We start from the raw sequence: 19,524 nt of genomic DNA, 5'->3' as shown, positions 1-19,524 counted from the left end.
TCGTATTGTTTTTCAATTGCTTTTTTGAATGCCATCGAAGTTACTCCCATCAATTTATTGATTATTCGTCTTGATTAAATTGATTTATATTTTATGTTCCCAATGATTGACTGATTTATCTTCTGTTTTTGTACACAACCGAATACATCCCCTGAACAGGCAGTGTTTAATAATTGCTCAAATTTTATTCAAGTGCAATGGATAATTAACTCAAATTTTGAGTTCTTAAAATATGGAACAGAAACCCGTAAAATCTATTCTCAATACGGTTATGAATTGATTTAAAAATTATCTAACGAGACAATATAAGTTGCACAGCATTAAATTATGCTTTAATAGCTAAATTTTAATTTTAATGCCACTAATCATTTGGATATTAGACAATAATGCCAACAAAAATTAAGTTAACCAGAAATGGAAAGCTGCTCTGAAAATAGCTTATTCATCAGGCAGCTTAATTTCATGGCTTACAATCCTGTTCAATGGATCAAGTTTTGTTTAAATATCAATGTTCTAGATTTAAAGGCTTTAAAACTTCATCAGCAGGAATAAAAAATAAATTAAATTGGTTGCTAATTAGAAAAGTTGAAAGAAAATTTGATTAAATGTTAACCCCCTTCATTAGGGACCATTTAAAAATAAAGTGTAGTTTCTTAAGTTGAAGCTCAACTGTGAATGTGATTTAATCTTTATCCAGTGAATCAGGTAAGACTTACTTTAAATCTTATTAAAATTAAAACCAAGAATTTGAATGGTTCTTCAGATTTTACAAATCAGCCATTTCCATGCTAGATTACTATCTCAATGGTAATTTAGTATCATTTTTTGATGTGAATTGAAAATAGTAACTGATGAAGGAATTATTAAGTTACAATGTCAAATTGTTTTGATGTAAATCATTTGTGATAATTGCTTATTCTCCTGCATCAATATAGAGTTTCAATATTATGTGTTTTTTGTATTGATTATTAGCTTACGTTGTGAAATTACAAGCTGATTCGATATTTTTTGTTCAAATTGCTATCAACTGTGAGATAATGTTCAGGGTGAAATTTGGAGCAAATATTAAAATGTTGTTAGCTCTTGAGATCAATGAAAATTTTAAATCCTTTGAAATATCTCTAGTCACTTTTCATGATTTTTAAAATAGACTCTTCGGTATGTTCCGTAGTAATCTGGTTAGATTTTAGAGACTGGTGTTGTTTTATCAATTGCTATCTATTTTGTGATTTTAATTTGAAAATGGATCTCCATTTCTCTCAACAGTTTGACTACTGCAACTCAAACTTGATATCTTTTGGGTCTAACTTGCTGATTGTCTTGATAAATAAGCATTTTTGATTTTTTTCAAGCTTTTCAAAATAGTATCAAATCGAATTAAAAAAATGATAAGATTAAATAATTGAATTTGTAAGCTGAACAAGCTAACTCATAATATTTATAAACATTCCCTAATGTCACTAAGGAGTGATGAGCCATCGTACATTCAACTATTGTTTAAATATATTGCCGGTATTTTATTGTAATTTTTCTTATATCTTAGTCATTTATTGAATTAATATTGAATTATCGTTATTATGGCTAACAAAAATATCCTTAAACGAGATGTGCCTGTTGTACCTAAGGTAAATAAGACTATTTTGAGTATTTTTACTTGCCCTCTTTGCCTAAGTGTGTTCTTACTCAACATGCTTTTTCTCTTGTTTATCTTTACCTCACCAATAATCTAACCACAGTTATTTTTTTCTTTTACAGTTAGTAGAATGGAATGATCAAGTTAGCGAGAAAGTTCAAAAGCTCATCAAAGAAGACTTTCCCCGGAAAGTACTAGCTTTCAATGATTTCCTTGCGGTGAGTACTTTTTGAGATTTCGCATGTTTAGCTTTATTTAGTTACCACATGTTTACAGCCATGTGTTCAATGCTTAACAAAGCAATCATAATTTTGAAATACTAATTTTGATATTATCTCTGTTCTATCAGGAGGAATATTTTGATGAGAAATATATTAAAGGAATACGCCAAGAGATAATGATTCCACAATCTCGTGTTGGTCTTCCAAATGATTTGCATATGAATCACGACTCTACAAAAGATAATGCGACTACCACAACGCCAAGAGGGAAGAAAAGAAAAGCGGCTTCTATTGATTCTACAGAAAGTCAAGAAGAAACTAACCACAAACAAGCCAACACGGTCCCGGGAAATAATAAAATTAAAACCATCATTAATATGTTAAAGCCAAAAATTAAGGAGCTCGTTGAAGATCTAAATTTAGTAAGTTTTGTTTTTGAACTGCACACCACGTTCTCATGTGTTTTGATAATCTCGTAATTCTTTGTTGTTTTTTCATTTAACTCATCAGATAAAATTATGGGTCATGCTGTTGATACCTAGAATTGAAGATGGTAATAATTTCGGAGTTTCAATCCAAGTAAGTGCATTTTTATTAGATATTCTTGAAATGCGTTTGTATTGTCTCTCTGATTAATTTTAATGCTCACCAATGTTTAATCATTTCAGGAGGACATTTTGGAAGAAGTTCGCTCAACTGAGGGTGAAGCCGCTATATACTATGATGAAACATCAAAATATCACCATTCACGGGCAAAAATCATTTCGAAAATTGCTAAGTATCCATTTATAGTAAGTGATTTAGCTGAATATGGTTTTTAATGTCTCGATCTATTTATCGACCATACATTTAATTCGTCAAATACTTTTCATTTCTCTATAGGAGGATTACCGGGATTGTCTTGCCGAGATTGATGAAAAGCAATGGCTCCATATGAAATTAGTAGTGAAGGAATTGCGAAATCATTACAATAGTCTTTATCACTTGATGACAAAAAATTGGGAAAAACTAATTTGTCCGCGATCTTCAAACTCGGATACAATGTTCTGAGCCATGAAGACAAAAAAGCAACATATTATGGAGTAAAAAATAATTTCCGATTTATCGTTTCATAAATTTAATCTTCTGAAATGCATTAAATTTCAAAATTGAATTATTTAAACAAGTAATTTGAATAATTTTAGCAATCAAAATTTCATTTTATTACATCTTATGAATTTTCAGCTGTCGCGAGTTTCAGTTTTAATTAGATAGTTTTGTAGCAGAAACAGTAGTTTACCAAATTTATTTTTGATTTGAAAACAGAAAAGTGTAAGATGTATCAAGAATAATGTAAAGAATGAGATACCATCAAGATGATGGTACGCATTACTTGCTTCCGAGATGGTAACTAAGAACAACCTAGGAACAGATCAACCCAGAATCTGAACAGAACAAAACAAAGCTCTTTCGTGTAATCAGACGAGAAACAACAAGAACAAAGGTGACGCAATAAATGAGTACCTAAAGTAACTCATAGCCACCAGAGGGATTCAAGCTAACCCAAAGAGTATAACTCTAGCTATTGCTCTTTGATTAAACCCGAAAAACGTTGATGCATCAATTTTTTAAAATTTGTTATCTTCTTCCTGTTCTTGTTCCATGGAAATTGTTCTCCTCGTTTTTCTTGTCCTAAAAACATTTGAACAATAGTCTAATCCTTTAATAAAAAATGGTGCCAGAATATCTAACTGTTAGTCTATGCGGACCTATGGCTAAAAAACCGTTTGGTTACAAACTTTTCAAGTCACACCTTATATAATAACAATACTTACTAGGCTCTTGAATTCATTATGCGCTCATGCCATTTAACGAACTAACAAAAACAAATGTTATGAAACAAAAAATCACTGAATTAAGTTTTATGAATAAAACAAGAGATAATCTTTGATGAGTTTCAACTTTCTCCTTGCTTGATCAATCGACTTAACATGTTGAAAACAGAAACAGAAAAGTCAAGTGTCAATTTGAAGGAGTGTGAGACACTGAAGTAAAAACACCGAAAAAGAACGAATTTTGAGACAGAATAAACATAATATCTCTTATAATTTATAGATACCTGATGAACTCACAATTTTTATAAGCTTTACGTTTAACTACTCAGAGAACAGCAAAAAGTATCTTTTTTTGGGGAAATTGTAAATTAACTGTTTTGAAGCAATGGAACTCCCATGTTAGGTTTATAATCATTTGTAAGATGATCAAGAAATATTCAAAATATTGTTTTCTTATTGCGATATCACAGGAAATATCTTACCACATTATGAACATGTTGGTAACACTCTAATTACACGTTAAACTGATGCTAAGTTTATTCATTTACATTGTAATTTGAGCCAATTTTTATTACAACAAATACAAAATTCATCAAAAATTGTTACTTGTTTGTTACTTGTGTAAAATTACTTGTTGAAGTTTAGTTATTTAAAACACTTCAACAAATAATGAGCGTTGCATGTTAGGTCATAGTAGAGTTTGTTCAACATAAGTACAATTCACAACATACGGACAATAAATTAAACAAAAAATGAGTTATAGTTTTGTGATACACTGAATGATCATTCATTTTGAAACAGAGTTACAATAGTCTAGTGAGTTCAATCTATTGGCAAAATTTTGATTTTCACCAAATTAACTGATATGCAATTTTGCCTTCATGGTTCAAAACATTGTATCTGAGTTTGAAGCTCGCGGACAAATTAGTTTTTCCCAATTTTTTGTCATCAAGCTGTGAAGTCTATCGTAATGATTCCGCATTTTGATCACTGTTGATTTCAAACCGATCCATTCATCTTCATCGAAAACAGCAAGATATTCCTGGTAATCCTCCTGGTTAGCGATGAAAAGCATTTAAATATTAATATTTATCTAAACCAATACAATAAACAATCCGTAGCTTGACACATGCCTATTTAATCAAACTAATACTTACTATGAATGGATACTTTTCAATTTTCTTGACGATTCCTGCGCGCGTATTGTGATATCTTATCATACTGTTATAGTAAATTAATCCGTCACTAAAAGCAAATCGCACTTCTGCCAAAATTTCCTCCTGGATTTTATAAGAAGTACGTTTTGAAAAATAATGAAAAAGGTATAAAATATTTAATTAACGCCACAAAGAACATCTAAAAATGCAAGGAAAAGGTTTACTAACCTGAATTTCAACTCCAAAATTATTACCATCTTCAACTTTAGGCATCAACAACTGAATCCATAATTTTATCTGATGAAGCGAACGAAAATCGACAAATTACGAGCTTATCAAAATACAAAAGAAAGATATTTGTGTTTGAAAATGAAACTTACCAAATTAAGATCTGCAAGGAACTCTTTCATTTTTGGCTTCACCAGATTGCTCATGGTTTTAATTTTATTATTTACAGGGACAGTGGTGGGTTGTTTGTGGTCAGTCTCTTCTTGACTTTCTGTAGATTCGATGGAAGCAGCTTTTATTTCTTTTCCTTTCGATGTTGTGGTAGTCGCATTATCTTTTACAGTGTCCTGATTCATATGCAAATCATTTGGAAGACCAACACGAGATTGTGGAATAATCATTTCTTGGTGTATTCCTTTCATATATTTCTCATCAAAATATTCCTCCTGTTAGAACAGAGATAATATCAAATTAACATTTCAAAATAATAATTGCTGTAAACATGTGGTAACTAAATAAAGCTAAACATGCGAAATCACAAAAGGTACTCACCGCAAGGAAATCATTGAGAGCTAGTACTTTCCGGGGAAAGTCTTCTTTGATGAGCTTTTGAACTTTATCGTTAACTTGATCATGCCATTCAGATAACTATGAAACAAAAAATAACTGAATTAAGTTTTATAAATAAAACAAAACAATCTTCTTTGACGAGTTTCAACTTTCTCTTTGCTTGATCAATCGACTTAATTTTGTAAAAACAGAAACAGAAAAGTCGAGTCTCAATTATTGTTTGCGAGACACTGAAGAAAAAACACCGAAACAAAACGAATTTTTGAGACAGAATAAACATAATATCTCTTATAATTTATATATACCTGAGGCACAACTGGAATATTTCGATCCAAGATATTTTTGGATGATTCCATTTTAACAATATTTCAATTTGATGAACTCACAATGTTTATAAACTTCAAGTTTAACTACTCAGAGAACAGCAAAGAGTATCTTTTTTTTTGGGGAAATTGTAAATCTACTGTTTTGAAGCGATGGAGCTCCCATGTTAGGTTTAGAAATGAAATTTATAATCATTTGTAAGATGATCAAGAAATATTCAAATTATTGTTTTCTTATTGCGATATCACAGGAAATATCTTACCACATTATGAACATGTTGGTAACACTCTAATTACTTGTTAAACTGATGCTAAGTTGCATGAACATAATTTACATTGTAATTCGAATCAATTTTTAATAAAACTTAATTTCGTTACAAACACAAAATTCATCAAAAATACAAATAATTTGATTATGACATTTCAACATATCCATAATTAATAATCGTAAATTCATATTCTTCAATTATTTCTCGAAGTATCTCAATATTATCTTTATCTGTCATTTCAAGTTCTTTGATTGGAATTAATTTAATTCTATTTAAAATAGATTGCAGATATTTAAGTTGAGTTTCTTCATGTTTCACAGATTCAAGATCAGCTTCTTTGATCTTAATTTGAATTTTAAGAGTTTTCATTTGTGAATTGACTGTTTCCATGAATTCATCTTTCACTTTCAATCCAATAGAATCTATTTTCTTGGTGAAAGGTCCATTTGCCGAGAAACTAAATGTAACTCGACGATTTGGTCTCAATAAGTCAAGTAGTTTAACCGCAATCTCAGCAGCATAAAAGTATTCATTAGAAGCTTGTTCTGTGAGTCTATTAAATTTATCAGCAGGGGTAAGATCACGTCGAATAATCTTGAATAAATAAATAGATCGTTTCATCATGGCCATTGCTCTTTCAAATACAAGCAACTGTCCTCTATTTGTGACTTTACGATTGAGTCCCCCGATCAAGCCATCGAATTTAGAGACAAGAACTTCCAGGTCCCATCTTTTTTTCGCTTTGAGTTAATTTTACTATAGATTTCCGGGAATTTATGTGGCTTGAGTGGCTTGAAACGATCAAATCTGTAAGCTAAAGTTTCTCTATCGTAATGTATCTTTTGTTTTGTCATCAGGTAACGATCAGCCAAGTCTAATGATATTTTATACAATTCGTCTTGGTTGAAACCAACGTTCAATGCATCTTCAATAAGACTCTGTATATCCCACAAATAATCAGTCAATTTCCGTGGCTTGCGGTTCTGAAATGGATTCCAATCTAATGATTCCAAGAACTGATAATAAGCAAAAATATGAAAATAAACAATAAAAAGTCCATTACAAGGTTTTTCATAGATTTCTTCATAGACTGGATCATCTCGGACAAAATTTGGAGGAACATCAACTCTTGGCTTAGGTAACCCTTTGAATGTTAAGTAGTAAGCTCCACGTGAAACGGTTCCGAATAAAACATTTATATTTAAAATCTCTGTCGCTATGTTTTTCAGTCCAAGAATTATATAAGACCACTCCAAGTCATCCTTATATGAATCCAATTTTTTTGTTAATTTTAAGGTCATATTTAGTCTTCGTAATGCACTGCTTCGACATGTTGCTCGTGTTATATTGGCACAGTCTTTTTTAATCCATTCGGTTTTTATACTTTCTATGAATTTGCAAACCTCAGATGCAGCATCATGTCCTTTCTCATTAATTACAATAAAAATTTCATCGCTTTCATTGAAATAATCTTTGAAAGTTAAAATTTGTATCAAGCCATAAAAGTCTTTGATCAGTCGTTGACATTTCCTCATAATTTCACAAATCTTGTCGATCTCATTGGATTTAGATGATTTTGACTTTTTCTTGGATGAAGATGCTGTCGTAACCGAAGATGAAGAGGTTATTTGATCATTTAATGTTTCCAACTTATCCAGATAAGATGTCAAAATAATTTTTTGCATTTCATTTGTTTTAGAAGATTCTTTGATAATTCCTAATTCACTTTGAGCAAGTTCAATGAACGAAATAGCTCTATCATGTAGGTGGTTAGTTGGATGGTTTTTTAATGATTGTTTAAAATAATCAGGATCCAGAATAGCTTCCAATTCATATGAAGATTTAGTATTCTTATTTAGCGAATCAATAGTGTCTTTACAATTATTAACAAGCTGTTGGATCTTCGTTTTTATCCAACAATCTATATTTCCATGGTAAAGAAAGGCTGATTGTATATCAATATTATTCCACCTCTCAAAATTATTGTACAACAATTTCAACGAATCCAGCGTTTCACTAATAACTGATAATTTAGTTTTTTCCATAACAACATTTCTGTCACTAGAAAATGGATAATCCTCTTTAACACTAATCGACAATTCTTTTAAATTGGATGACAGAAGTAATTGCTCAAGTGAAATAATTGTTTCATTGAGTAAAACTGATAATTCGGACCATTTTTCTGGTAATACTCCGTAGTTTATTAAATTAGTAATACTCGTTGGGCACTCCATCTTAATGGCACATTCACAATGTAATCCTCACACTGCTTCGTTTGTCAAATAATCAAAAATCAAGTTGGCAAACTACTTATTTTGGTAACAAGTGATGAATTTACAAACAACACAATCACAACAAACCAATATTATCTCAACAAATACTATATAATAGTATATAACAAATAGTATATCAAAGAAAAAAATTCAACTCAATAAAGTTAAGCGTATAATAGTTATTGTGTTTAAAAACACATTGAAATTACATGATTGAATTGCACTGATAAATCAGCTCATCTCACAACAAAATTACTGGTAAATTCACAGTTGATTATTAGGTTCAATCTATGACTCAACAATGAGAAGCGCGCTATTTGATTTACCCATAGTTCAATGTGTTTTGCTGCACACTCACAATGTAATCGTTAAACTGTATCTTTTTTCAATCGAAAATTAAATCGGTAAACTCTTGATTTCGATATAAAGTGATGAATATATAAACTATACAATTCACATCATATAAGTATTACAGTAACCTAATATTTTAATACAATGAACATTTAAATCCACCAAGAATGGTGTAAAATTGTTATTTAATTCCTCCATGTAATAATGTGATCGAGTCTGAATAAACAGCTCATACCATGATAGCATTACAGTAGTCTTGTGAATTTATATTGACTAAAAAGTGCAGAAGCGCGCGATATAATTTTTTGATGATTAAAAATTTTCTGCAATTAACCAAGTTTTCCCTTTTTTCAATGAAGGGCAGTCACAGATTTTGCCTCTTGTGACGCCAGAAATGTTAATAACGCTCAGACAATCAAGCAGACAAGATTTTTACCACAATCATAACAAATCATAAAAACTGATTCGATATCATGACTCATTTGAAAAGTTTATTGGTGAAAATTTTTCATTAATTATTGAATTTATGAACTAAAATACAGTGGATGCCAAAATATTTTAATATGAATTGTGTTTATATTTTCATTCAATTCATTCATTTCACTTGCAAAATTTACCGAAATTGGCATAAATTAACTAAACAAATCAAATCAAACATAATCAAATCTCAATATCATCTTTATATAACAAGTGGATCGCCCGATCATGAATGATCGCAAATTTCTTTTCACTGCTTAATTCAATGCTCATTTAAAGACTCAAATCCTGAATTAAAAAGTTTTTTCGATGGACAACCATTGACGGAATCGAGTTTGAAATTTGTCATTTGGTCTCTTTTTGTTTAGTTGAGACACCAGATTATTAACCAAACTCTTTACTCGAAAGACAGGTTTCATACATTCCTAGTCCAACAATAAACCATCAACCTAAATAACCAAAAAGTTTTTCCCCCAAACACAATGCTACAAAATACGGATTCTGCATTTTTCCCCAACCCTGTTTAAACGTGAATTTCTCAGTTGCTTATTCATCCTATGCTTATTTTTCAGACATGAAGGTCAATTGCGGCTTTCCGACTGTAAAAAACTGTCCTTGGAATCCTTTCCGTTTAGTTACAATTTTTCGCAAAAATCTGATGATTTTAAATATTAAAATTAAATATAAATGAGAATATTTAACATATAAGAATATGGATATGGATACTTTGTTGAGAAATTGTTGGAAATATGAGTTCAGGATTATTAATTATGGACCTGTTGAAGTGTCTCCATCAAATTTTTTTATTTTTGATGAATTTTGTATTTGTAACGAAGTTTTATTAAAAATTGATTCAAATTACAATGTAAATTATGTTCATGCAACTTAGCATCAGTTTAACAAGTAATTAGAGTGTTACCAACATGTTCATAATGTGGTAAGATATTTCCTGTGATATCGCAATAAGAAAACAATATTTTGAATATTTCTTGATCATCTTACAAATGATTATAAATTTCATGTTAGTTTCAATCCTACAAAACCGTTAATTTCACCGCGAAATAATACTCTTTGCTATTCTCTGAGTATTTAAACGTGCAGCTTATAACCATTGTGTGTTCATCAGATTTAAATATTGTTAAAATGGAATCATCCGAAAATATCTTGGATCGAAATATTCCCGTTGTGCCTCAGGTATCTACAAATTATATCAGATATTATTTCTATTCTGTCTCGAAAATTCGTTTTGTTTCGGTGTTTTTTCTTCAGTGTCTCACACTCAATCAAATTGAGACTTGACTTTTCTGTTTCTGTTTTTAACAAGTTAAGTTGATTGATCAAGCAAAGAGAAAGTTGAAACTCATCAAAGAAGATTGTTTTGTTTTATTTATAAAACTTAATTCAGTTATTTTTTGTTTCATAGTTATCTGAATGGCATGATCAAGTTAACGATAAAGTTCAAAAGCTCATCAAAGAAGACTTTCCCCGGAAAGTACTAGCTTTCAATGATTTCCTTGCAGTGAGTACTTTTTGAGATTTCGCATGTTTAGCTTTATTTAGTCACCACATGTTTACAGCCATGTGTTCAATGCTTAACAAAGCAATCATAATTTTTAAATATTAATTTGATATTATCTCTGTTCTATCAGGAGGAATATTTTGATGAGAAATATATGAAAGGAATACACCAAGAAATAATTATTCTACAATCTCGTGTTGGTCTTCCAAATGATTTGCATATGAATGAGGACACTGTAAAAGATAATGCGACCACCACAACATCGAAAGGAAAAGAAATAAAAGCGGCTTCCATCGAATCTACAGAAAGTCAAGAAGAAACTGACCACAAACAAGCCATCATTTTCCCTGTAAATAATAAAATTAAAACCATGAGCAATATGATGAAGCCAAAAATGAAAGAGTTCATCGAAGATCTAAATTTGGTAAGTTTCATTTTGAAAGACAAATATCTTTCTTTTGTATTTTGATAATCTCGTAATTCTTTGTCAATTTTCGTTCAATTGATCAGATAAAATTATGGATTCAGTTGTTGATGCCTAAAATTGAAGATGGTAATAATTTTGGAGTTTCAGTTCAGGTTAGTAAACCTTTTCCTTGCACTTTTAGATGTTCTTTGTGGCGTTAATTAAATATTTTATACCTTTTTCATTATTTTTCAAAACGTACTTCTTATACAATCCAGGAGGAAATTTTGGCAGAAGTGCGATTTGCTTTGAGCGACGGATTTATTTACTATAACAGTATGATAAGATATCACAATACGCGCGCAGGAATCGTCAAGAAAATTGAAAAGTATCCATTCATAGTAAGTATTAGTTTGATTAAATAGGCTGTGTCAAGCTACGTATTGTATGTTTATGGTTTAGATAAATATTAATATTTAAATACTTTTCATCGCTTCACAGGAGGATTACCAGGAATATCTTGCTGTTTTTGATGAAGGTGAATGGATCGGTTTGAAATCAACAGTGATCAAAATGCGGAATCATTACGATAGACTTCACAGCTTGATGACAAAAAATTGGGAAAAACTAATTTGTCCGCGAGCTTCAAACTCGGATACAATGTTTTGAGCCATAAATGCAAAATTACATACAGTCAAGCCTCTCAAAATTGGAGCCTCTCAAAGTTAGTCGTTGCTAAGACAACAGAGTAGACAATTGTCCATTCATTTATCCCTCTTATTAATGAAGCTTCAACATGCCTCGTCGTAATTTGAATTATAGTGAAAAAAATAAAGTTTTGATGGCCAAAGATCAGAATCTTAATTCTGAACAGATTGCCTTAAAGTTCAAAGTCTGTAAATCAACTGTTCATAATATAATTAATAACAAATCAAAGGTAAAAAGTGCCATTGAGAAAAACAAAGGACGTTCAAAAAGGTTAGTCATGAAGTCTCAATAAGAGTTTCATTTTGATTGAATTTTTGTCATTTTTAGGATTGTTGATTCAGTAAATTTTTTTGATGAAAAAATTGTTGATTATATTCAATCAATGCAAAATGTTGGATTTCCAATTACAAGTTTGATGATAAGAGAAAAGGCGGCTCGACTGGCAAACGAATATAAAGTAAATATTGTAGCTTCAAGAGGATGGTTTCATCGGTTCAAATTAAGGTGTAAAGTTAAACATGGAAAACTACATGGTGAATCAACAAGTGTTGATCTCGCTGCTGTTGAAAATTTCGCCAAAAATATGATTCCTAAAATAATGAACAAATATGAACCGAATATGATTTACAATTTGGACGAGACAGCTATTTTTTATCGACAACTTCCAAGCAAGACTTATTTCATTTCCAAATCACCTCATTTCGGAACTAAAATTTACAAAGAAAGAGTTACATTGGCTTTGTGTTGTAATTCTGTTGGAGATAAATTGACCCCAATGATAATAGGTAAATCACGCAATCCCAAAGCTCTTAGAGGAAACCAACAACATTTACAGACTTTGGATGTCATTTATCAATCAAACTCAGCAGCTTGGATGACCAAAAAATTGTTCACATTTTACCTTCAAATTTGGCATAATGAGCTTCAGAAAAATAATCTCAAAGTTGCTCTAATTGTTGATAATTTTGCTGGCCACAAGATAGATGAAGATCTATTTCCAAATATTGAGTTTATCTGGCTACCTCCTGGAACTACAAGTTATCTTCAACCTTTAGATTGTGGAATAATTAAATCATTCAAAGATAAATACCTAAAAGGTCTATTCAATAGAATCTTCATTAAATTTGAACAAAATGCTAATCCACTTTCAATAGTAAAAGAAATAACTATTTTTGATGCTGTTTGTTGGATCGCAGAGGCGTGGTCAGAAGTTTCAATTGAAACGATAAAGAATTGCTGGATCCATGCAAAATTCAGAGTTGAAAGTGTTGAGGTTGATGCAGTTGATGAAGAAATGGTTGAAGAGAAAGATGAGGAATTGTTGACCATTTATAACAGTTTACCAGAAATTGCTCAAGATAAACCTACTTTAGTTGAATATTTACAGGCTATGACAATTAGTGATCATAACTCTTATGTCTGTGAAACAAGAAGTCTTTAAAGACAAGCTAAAATATAATATAAAAAATCTAAACCATTAACATAGTTGTCATTATCAACTGTTCCTCAATTATCAAGTCAATCATTAATTTTCATCGTTTTCACTAAATTTAAATCCATTGAAACCATCCATATCATTGTTGCTCCACTCCTTTGAAAATCCTATGTAAATAATAAGAAAAAGATAAATTGAGTAAAGAATCATTAATTTAATATGTAACTTACTGTCAATCAAATTGAATTTTCCACCGTCAGTCCAACAAATTACGACCAGCAATTAAAAAACACCAATCAAAGATCAAAGCTCCAATCAACAAAACAAAAACAAAGCCAATGTTGGCTAAAATAAGCGTATCTGACTGTTAAATAGACTTTAATCTATTCTCACTACGTCCAAATTAGAGAGGCTTGACTGTATCAATTAATTTGGTGAAAATCAAAATTTTGCCAATAGATTGAACTCACTAGACTATTGTAACTCTGTTTCAAGATGAATGATCATTTAATGCATCACAAAACTTTATACCCATTTTTTATTTAATTTATTGTTTCTATGTTGTGAATTGTATGTTATACTCATGTTTGAACAACTCTACTGTGACCTAACATTCAATGCTTTACCGAAATCAAGAGTATATGGATATTCGGGAAAATTTTGCTCGAGATGATCCGGTCTATGAAGAAATATTAGGAAAACCTTTGATGGTTTGTTGGGTTGGTACATTCATTTACATTTATTATCAATACTTGGAATTATTAACTTGGAATCCTAGCTATGCAGCTTTCAGTTTCGAAAAGAAACTGAAGTCTTGCTAAAAATGCTTTGCATTCTGCATTTGAAAAGCAAAGTAAATTTGCAAAGTTTAAAGTACAAAAATGTCGACGAAAGTCTGACAAGCTAAATTTTACAATGGTTACAATTACTATTACATTGATGAATGCTATGCTTTATTTCACCGAGATGGGCAACTAAATAGAATCTATTTTTATTGTTAAATTAGATTTTATTAGATTTTGTATTATTAAAGTTGATTATAATATTTATGTGTTTTTATTGGGCTCTGGGTGTCATTTCTCTAGCTCGCTCTTTTTAGTATCAAAGCGAAATTTCGCAACAAATATAACAGAGAAACTGCATTTCTCTTTTTAAAAATCAATTATGCTCGAAACGATGAGTTATGTTTCAATCCATTCGGCAATTGACAGCTCGCGCGGTTCCCTTTTTAATCTCAAGTCAATTAATCCATAAATTTAGTCGTAAAGTTGCTGAACATTGTTTTTGAAAGAGCAATGTCATGTTGAAACGAGGCTTAAGAAGTAGAGATACGTGCGGATAATTTAAATGATATTTATGCCACTTCTCAAAGATTTGGCCAGCATAATAACCTAAAGACCTATTGTCCCACCCGTTACCACTCCTTGCTAGTAATTGAGTCAATGATGATAAACGCCAATGCTATCAATCAACTTTTGGGAAGTATGGATGGATTTAATTTGATTTTAATTAAGAAAGATTTATTGTTGTTGTCAAACTTGCAATCATTGCTGTCCAAAATCAAAGAATATTAAATTAATTGATATTAAAAATAAAAAAGAGATGATTTTTTGAAATCAAATTGCGCGCTTCTAGATTTGTATGCAACATAAACTCATTCAATATGAAATGCTGTGCTTATTCAGTCAAATAAAACACATGATGTAATATCATAACAACATTACACCATTCTTGGTGTATTTAAATGTCATAGAATAAGATATTGTGTTATTGTATTTGTATGTTGTGATTTGTATAGTGTATATATATTCATCACTTGATATCAAACACAAGAAAGATGGAGTGCCCAACGAGTATTACTAATTTATTAAACTACGGAGTATTACCTAAAAAATGGTCCGAATTATCAGTTTTACTGAGTGATTCGATCAATTCACTTGAACAATTACTTCTGTCATCCAATTTAAAAGAGTTCTCAATTGATGTCAAAGAGGATTATCCATTTTCTAGTGACAGAAATGCTGTTATGGAGAAAACTAAATTGTCAGTTATCAGTGAAACGCTGGATTCGTTCAAATTGTTGTACAATAATTATGAGAGGTGCAATGGTGCTGATATGCAATCTAGACTCCACAATGGACTACAAATAGATAGGAAACTAAGAACGCGGTTGGAACATATTGTTAAAAATTGTAATGAAACTATTGATTCGCTGAATGATAACGCTAAATCTCCATATGACTTGGAAGCCATTCTGGATCCTGATTATTTTAAACAATCATTAAAAACCCATCCAACTGATGACATACATGATAGAGCTATCTTGTTTATTGAACTTGCTCAAAGTGAATTAGGAATTATCAAAGAATCTTGTAAAACAAATGAAATGCAAAAAGTTATTTTGACATCTTATCTGGATAAGTTGAAGACATTAAATGATCAAATAACTTCTTCATCATTGGTAACTACAACATCTTCATCCAAGAAAAAGTCTAAATCATCTAAATCCAATGAGATCGACAAGATTTGTGAAATTTTGAGAAAATGTCAACGATTAATCAAAGACGTTTATGGATTGATTCAAATATCAACTTTCAAAGATTCTTTAAATGAAAGTGATGAAATTTTCAATGTGATAAATGAGAAAAGCCGTGATGCTTCTCCCGATGTTTGTGAATTCTTAGAAACTGTGAAAACTTATTGGATTAAAAGGGATTGTGTTAATATAACAGATGCGATGTGTCGAAGTAGCGCTTTGCGAAGATTGAATACAATTTTAAAATCATTGAAAAAGTTCAACTCATTTGAAGACGATTTGGAATCTTCATTCGTAATATTGGGCCTAAAAAACGTAGCAACTGACACTATACATTTAGATGCTGCATTCAGAAAAGTGTTCAATCAAGCCTACTACTTAACATTCAGTTACAAACCTGGGAATAAGCCAAGAGTTGATGTTCCTCCAAATTTTGTCCGAGATGATCCAGTCTATGAAGAAATCTATGCAAAACCTTATAATGCCCTTTTTATTGTTTATTTTCATATACTTGAATATTATAAGTACATGGAATCATTAGATTGGAATCCATTTCAGTATCGCAAACCATGGGATCTGCATTACTATTTGGGTGAATTGCGATGGCTTATTGAAGCTGCACTAGATGCTAGTTTCAAACAAGACGAATCGTACAAAATATCATTAGACTTGGCTGATCGTTTCCTTATGACGAAACAAAAGATACATCATGATAGAGAAACTTTAGAGTACAGATTTGATCGTTTCAAGCCAGAAAAGCCATACAAATTCCAGGAAATTTATAAGATCTTGCATTCACAGCGACTAGATTATAAAAGAAGATGGGCCTTGAGAGATCAATTGAGGGATAGATTTGACAGTTTAATCAGTGAACTCAATCGTAAAGTCACAAATAGAGGTCAACTAATTGTATTTGAAAGAGCAATGTCCATGATGAAACGATCTATTTATTTATTCAGGATTATTCGATGTGATCTTACTCCTGCAGATAAATGCAATAGACTCATAGAACAAGCTGTTAATGAATACATGTATGCTGCTGAGATTGTGGTTAAACTACTTGACTTATTGAGACCAAATCGTCGAGTTACATTTAGTTTCTCGGCAAATGGACCTTTCACCAAGAAAATAGATTCCATTGGATTGAAGGTGAAAGATGAATTCATGGAAACAGTCAATTCACAAATGAAAACACTTAAAATTCAAATTAGAGACAAAGAAGCTGATCTGGAATCTGTGAAATATGAAAAAACTCAACTCAAATATTTGCAATCAATTTTAAATAGAATCAAATTGATTCCAATCGCAGAACTTGAGATGACAGATGAAGATAATATTGAGATACTTCGAGAAATCATTGAAGAATATGAATTTACGATTATTCATTATGGACCTGTTGAAATTTCTTGATCAAATTATTTTAACATGCAATAATTCAATGCAATTATAAATTTTAATGTTCTTAATTTTTTATGTCTTGTTAAATTTGACTTATAATTGGATCGTTATATTTTTACATGAATTTTAATAAAAAAAATTAAGGCAAAAAATCATGGTATGCTTTTGGGACATGTGTGTTAGTCTCAACTTTTTCCGAAATCTACTCTTCTCATAACATGCAAGCTGAGGCCAACATTGTTCATCTGAACAAATATCATTCTTTCAATAACCATTTAAGTACAATAATTACCATTTTGACAAATAAGGAAATGCAAAAAAAAATTATTTCTCAAATGAGCTTCAGTTTCAATCTCTTAACGAGTCTACAAAGTCCCTTCTCTCAACCCAAATTATTAGTAATTCAAATAGCGCGCTTCTGATTTTTGAGTCATAGATTGAACCTAATAATCAACTGTGAATTTACCAGGAATTTTGCTGTGATACGAGCTGATTTATCATTGCAAGTCAATCATGTAATTTCAATGTGTTTTGAAACACAAAACATCTAACTTTATTGAGTTTCATTTTTTTCTTTAATATATTTTTTATTTTGAGATCATATAATTAATTTGTTGTAATTGTATTGTTGTATTGTTTGTAAATACCACACTTGTTATCAAAATTTGTAGTTTACCAACTTCATATTTTTTATTCACAAGCGAAGAAGTGTAACGATTAAATTTTGAATGTGCCATTGAGATGGACTGTCCAACGAGTATTACTAATTTATTAAACTACGGAGTATTACCGGAAAAGTGGTCTGATTTATCAGTTTTACTCAATGAAACAATCATTTCACTTGAGCAATTACTTCTGTCATCCAACTTAAAAGAATTGTCAATTGTTGTCAAAGAGGATTATCCATTTTCTAGTGACAGAAATGCTGTTATGGAGAAAACCAAATTATCAGTTATTAGTGAAACGCTGGATTCGTTGAAATTGTTGTAATCAAATTGCGCGCTTCTAGATTTTGTAGGCAAGATGAACACAATCATTATGAAATAAAGTGATTATTCAGTTCAATACAATACATGATGTAATATCATAACAACTTTACACCATTCTTGGTGTATTTAAATGCCATTGTATTGAGAGATTGTGTTATTTTCGCGTTGTAAATTGTAAAGTGTATATATATTCATCACTTGAAATCAACAGTAAGATGGAGTGCCCAATTAGTATTACTAATTTATTAAACTACGGAGTATTACCTAAAAAATGGTCCGAATTATCAGTTTTACTGAGTGATTCAATCAATTCACTTGAACAATTACTTCTGTCATCCAATTTAAAAGAGTTGTCGATTGATGCCAAAGAGGATTATCCATTTTCTAGTGACAGAAATGCTGTTATGGAGAAAACCAAATTATCAGTTATTAGTGAAACGCTGGATTCGTTGAAATTGTTGTACAATAATCTTGAAAGGCGCAATGGTATACATATCAAATCATCTGAGCTTACAAAACGAGAAATAGATAGCAACCTAAGAAAGCGGTTGATAAATATTGTTAAAAATTGTAATGAAACTATTGATTCGCTGAATAACAATGCTAAATCTCCATATGACTTGGAAGCTATTCTGGATCCTGATTATTTAAAACAATCATTAAAAACCCATCCAACTAATGATCCTCATGGTAGAGCTATCCTGTTTATTGGACTTGCTCAAAGTGAATTAGGAATTATCAAAGAATCTTCTAAAACAAATGAAATGCAAAAAGTGATTTTGACATCTTATCTGGATAAGTTGAAAACATTAAATGATCAAATAAATTCTTCATCATCGGTAACTACAACATCCACGAAAAAGTCAAAAACATCTAAATCCAATGAGATCAACAAGATTTGTGAAATTATTAGGAAATGTCAACGACTAATCAAAGACGTTTATGGGTTGATGCAGTTTTCAAACTTAAAAGATTATTTAAATGAAAGTGATGAAATTTTCAATGTGATAAATGAAAATGGCTGTGATGCTATTTCCGATGTTTGTGAATTCATAGAAAAGAAAAAAGCTGATTGGATTGAAAGGGACAGTGAAAACATGACTCGAGCATCGATTCGAAGTATTGTATTAAGAAGACTGAATGTCAACTTAAAACTAACAAAAAAGTTGGGTTTATGTAAAGATGACTTGGGATCATCATATATAATCCTTGGACTT

The 19,524-nt window shown here is 30.7% G+C and overlaps 3 protein-coding genes across 4 annotated transcripts; 2 read left to right on the top strand and 1 right to left on the bottom strand.

The window, feature by feature from the left end:
* The first annotated feature begins 456 nt into the window (after nucleotides 1–456).
* On the top strand, nucleotides 457–3,023 carry LOC107359158 (proteasome activator complex subunit 3). Of its 2 annotated transcripts, XM_089266186.1 has the most exons (7): nucleotides 457–705; nucleotides 1,544–1,625; nucleotides 1,756–1,851; nucleotides 1,983–2,276; nucleotides 2,365–2,433; nucleotides 2,523–2,645; nucleotides 2,737–3,023. In XM_089266186.1, the coding sequence occupies exons 2-7, from the start codon at nucleotides 1,578–1,580 to the stop codon at nucleotides 2,902–2,904; spliced, it is 798 nt and encodes a 265-aa protein (XP_089122312.1). In that variant the 5' UTR covers nucleotides 457–705; nucleotides 1,544–1,577; the 3' UTR covers nucleotides 2,905–3,023. The 2 variants fall into 2 exon arrangements, with proteins under 2 accessions (XP_089122312.1, XP_015781106.1); XM_015925620.3 differs by lacking the exon at nucleotides 457–705 and having other exon boundaries at nucleotides 1,462–1,625.
* A 1,188-nt stretch (nucleotides 3,024–4,211) lies between these two features.
* LOC107359155 (proteasome activator complex subunit 3-like) lies at nucleotides 4,212–6,075 on the bottom strand. Its single transcript, XM_089266184.1, has 6 exons — nucleotides 5,929–6,075; nucleotides 5,606–5,701; nucleotides 5,206–5,499; nucleotides 5,054–5,122; nucleotides 4,826–4,948; nucleotides 4,212–4,722 (listed from the first exon to the last, which is right to left on the bottom strand). The coding sequence occupies exons 1-6, from the start codon at nucleotides 5,977–5,979 to the stop codon at nucleotides 4,555–4,557; spliced, it is 801 nt and encodes a 266-aa protein (XP_089122310.1). The 5' UTR covers nucleotides 5,980–6,075; the 3' UTR covers nucleotides 4,212–4,554.
* Nucleotides 6,076–10,241: 4,166 nt separating this feature from the next.
* LOC107359157 (proteasome activator complex subunit 3-like) lies at nucleotides 10,242–11,926 on the top strand. Its single transcript, XM_089270101.1, has 6 exons — nucleotides 10,242–10,510; nucleotides 10,740–10,835; nucleotides 10,966–11,259; nucleotides 11,346–11,414; nucleotides 11,520–11,642; nucleotides 11,743–11,926. The coding sequence occupies exons 1-6, from the start codon at nucleotides 10,460–10,462 to the stop codon at nucleotides 11,908–11,910; spliced, it is 801 nt and encodes a 266-aa protein (XP_089126227.1). The 5' UTR covers nucleotides 10,242–10,459; the 3' UTR covers nucleotides 11,911–11,926.
* Nucleotides 11,927–19,524: the final 7,598 nt, after the last annotated feature.

Source organism: Tetranychus urticae, chromosome 1, assembly GCF_039701765.1.
Source record: "Tetranychus urticae isolate SD_2017Ah chromosome 1, NJAU_TeUrti_SD_1.0, whole genome shotgun sequence".
Taxonomy (NCBI): Eukaryota; Metazoa; Arthropoda; class Arachnida; order Trombidiformes; family Tetranychidae; genus Tetranychus; species Tetranychus urticae.
This window is presented reverse-complemented; position numbering and strand designations above follow the sequence as displayed.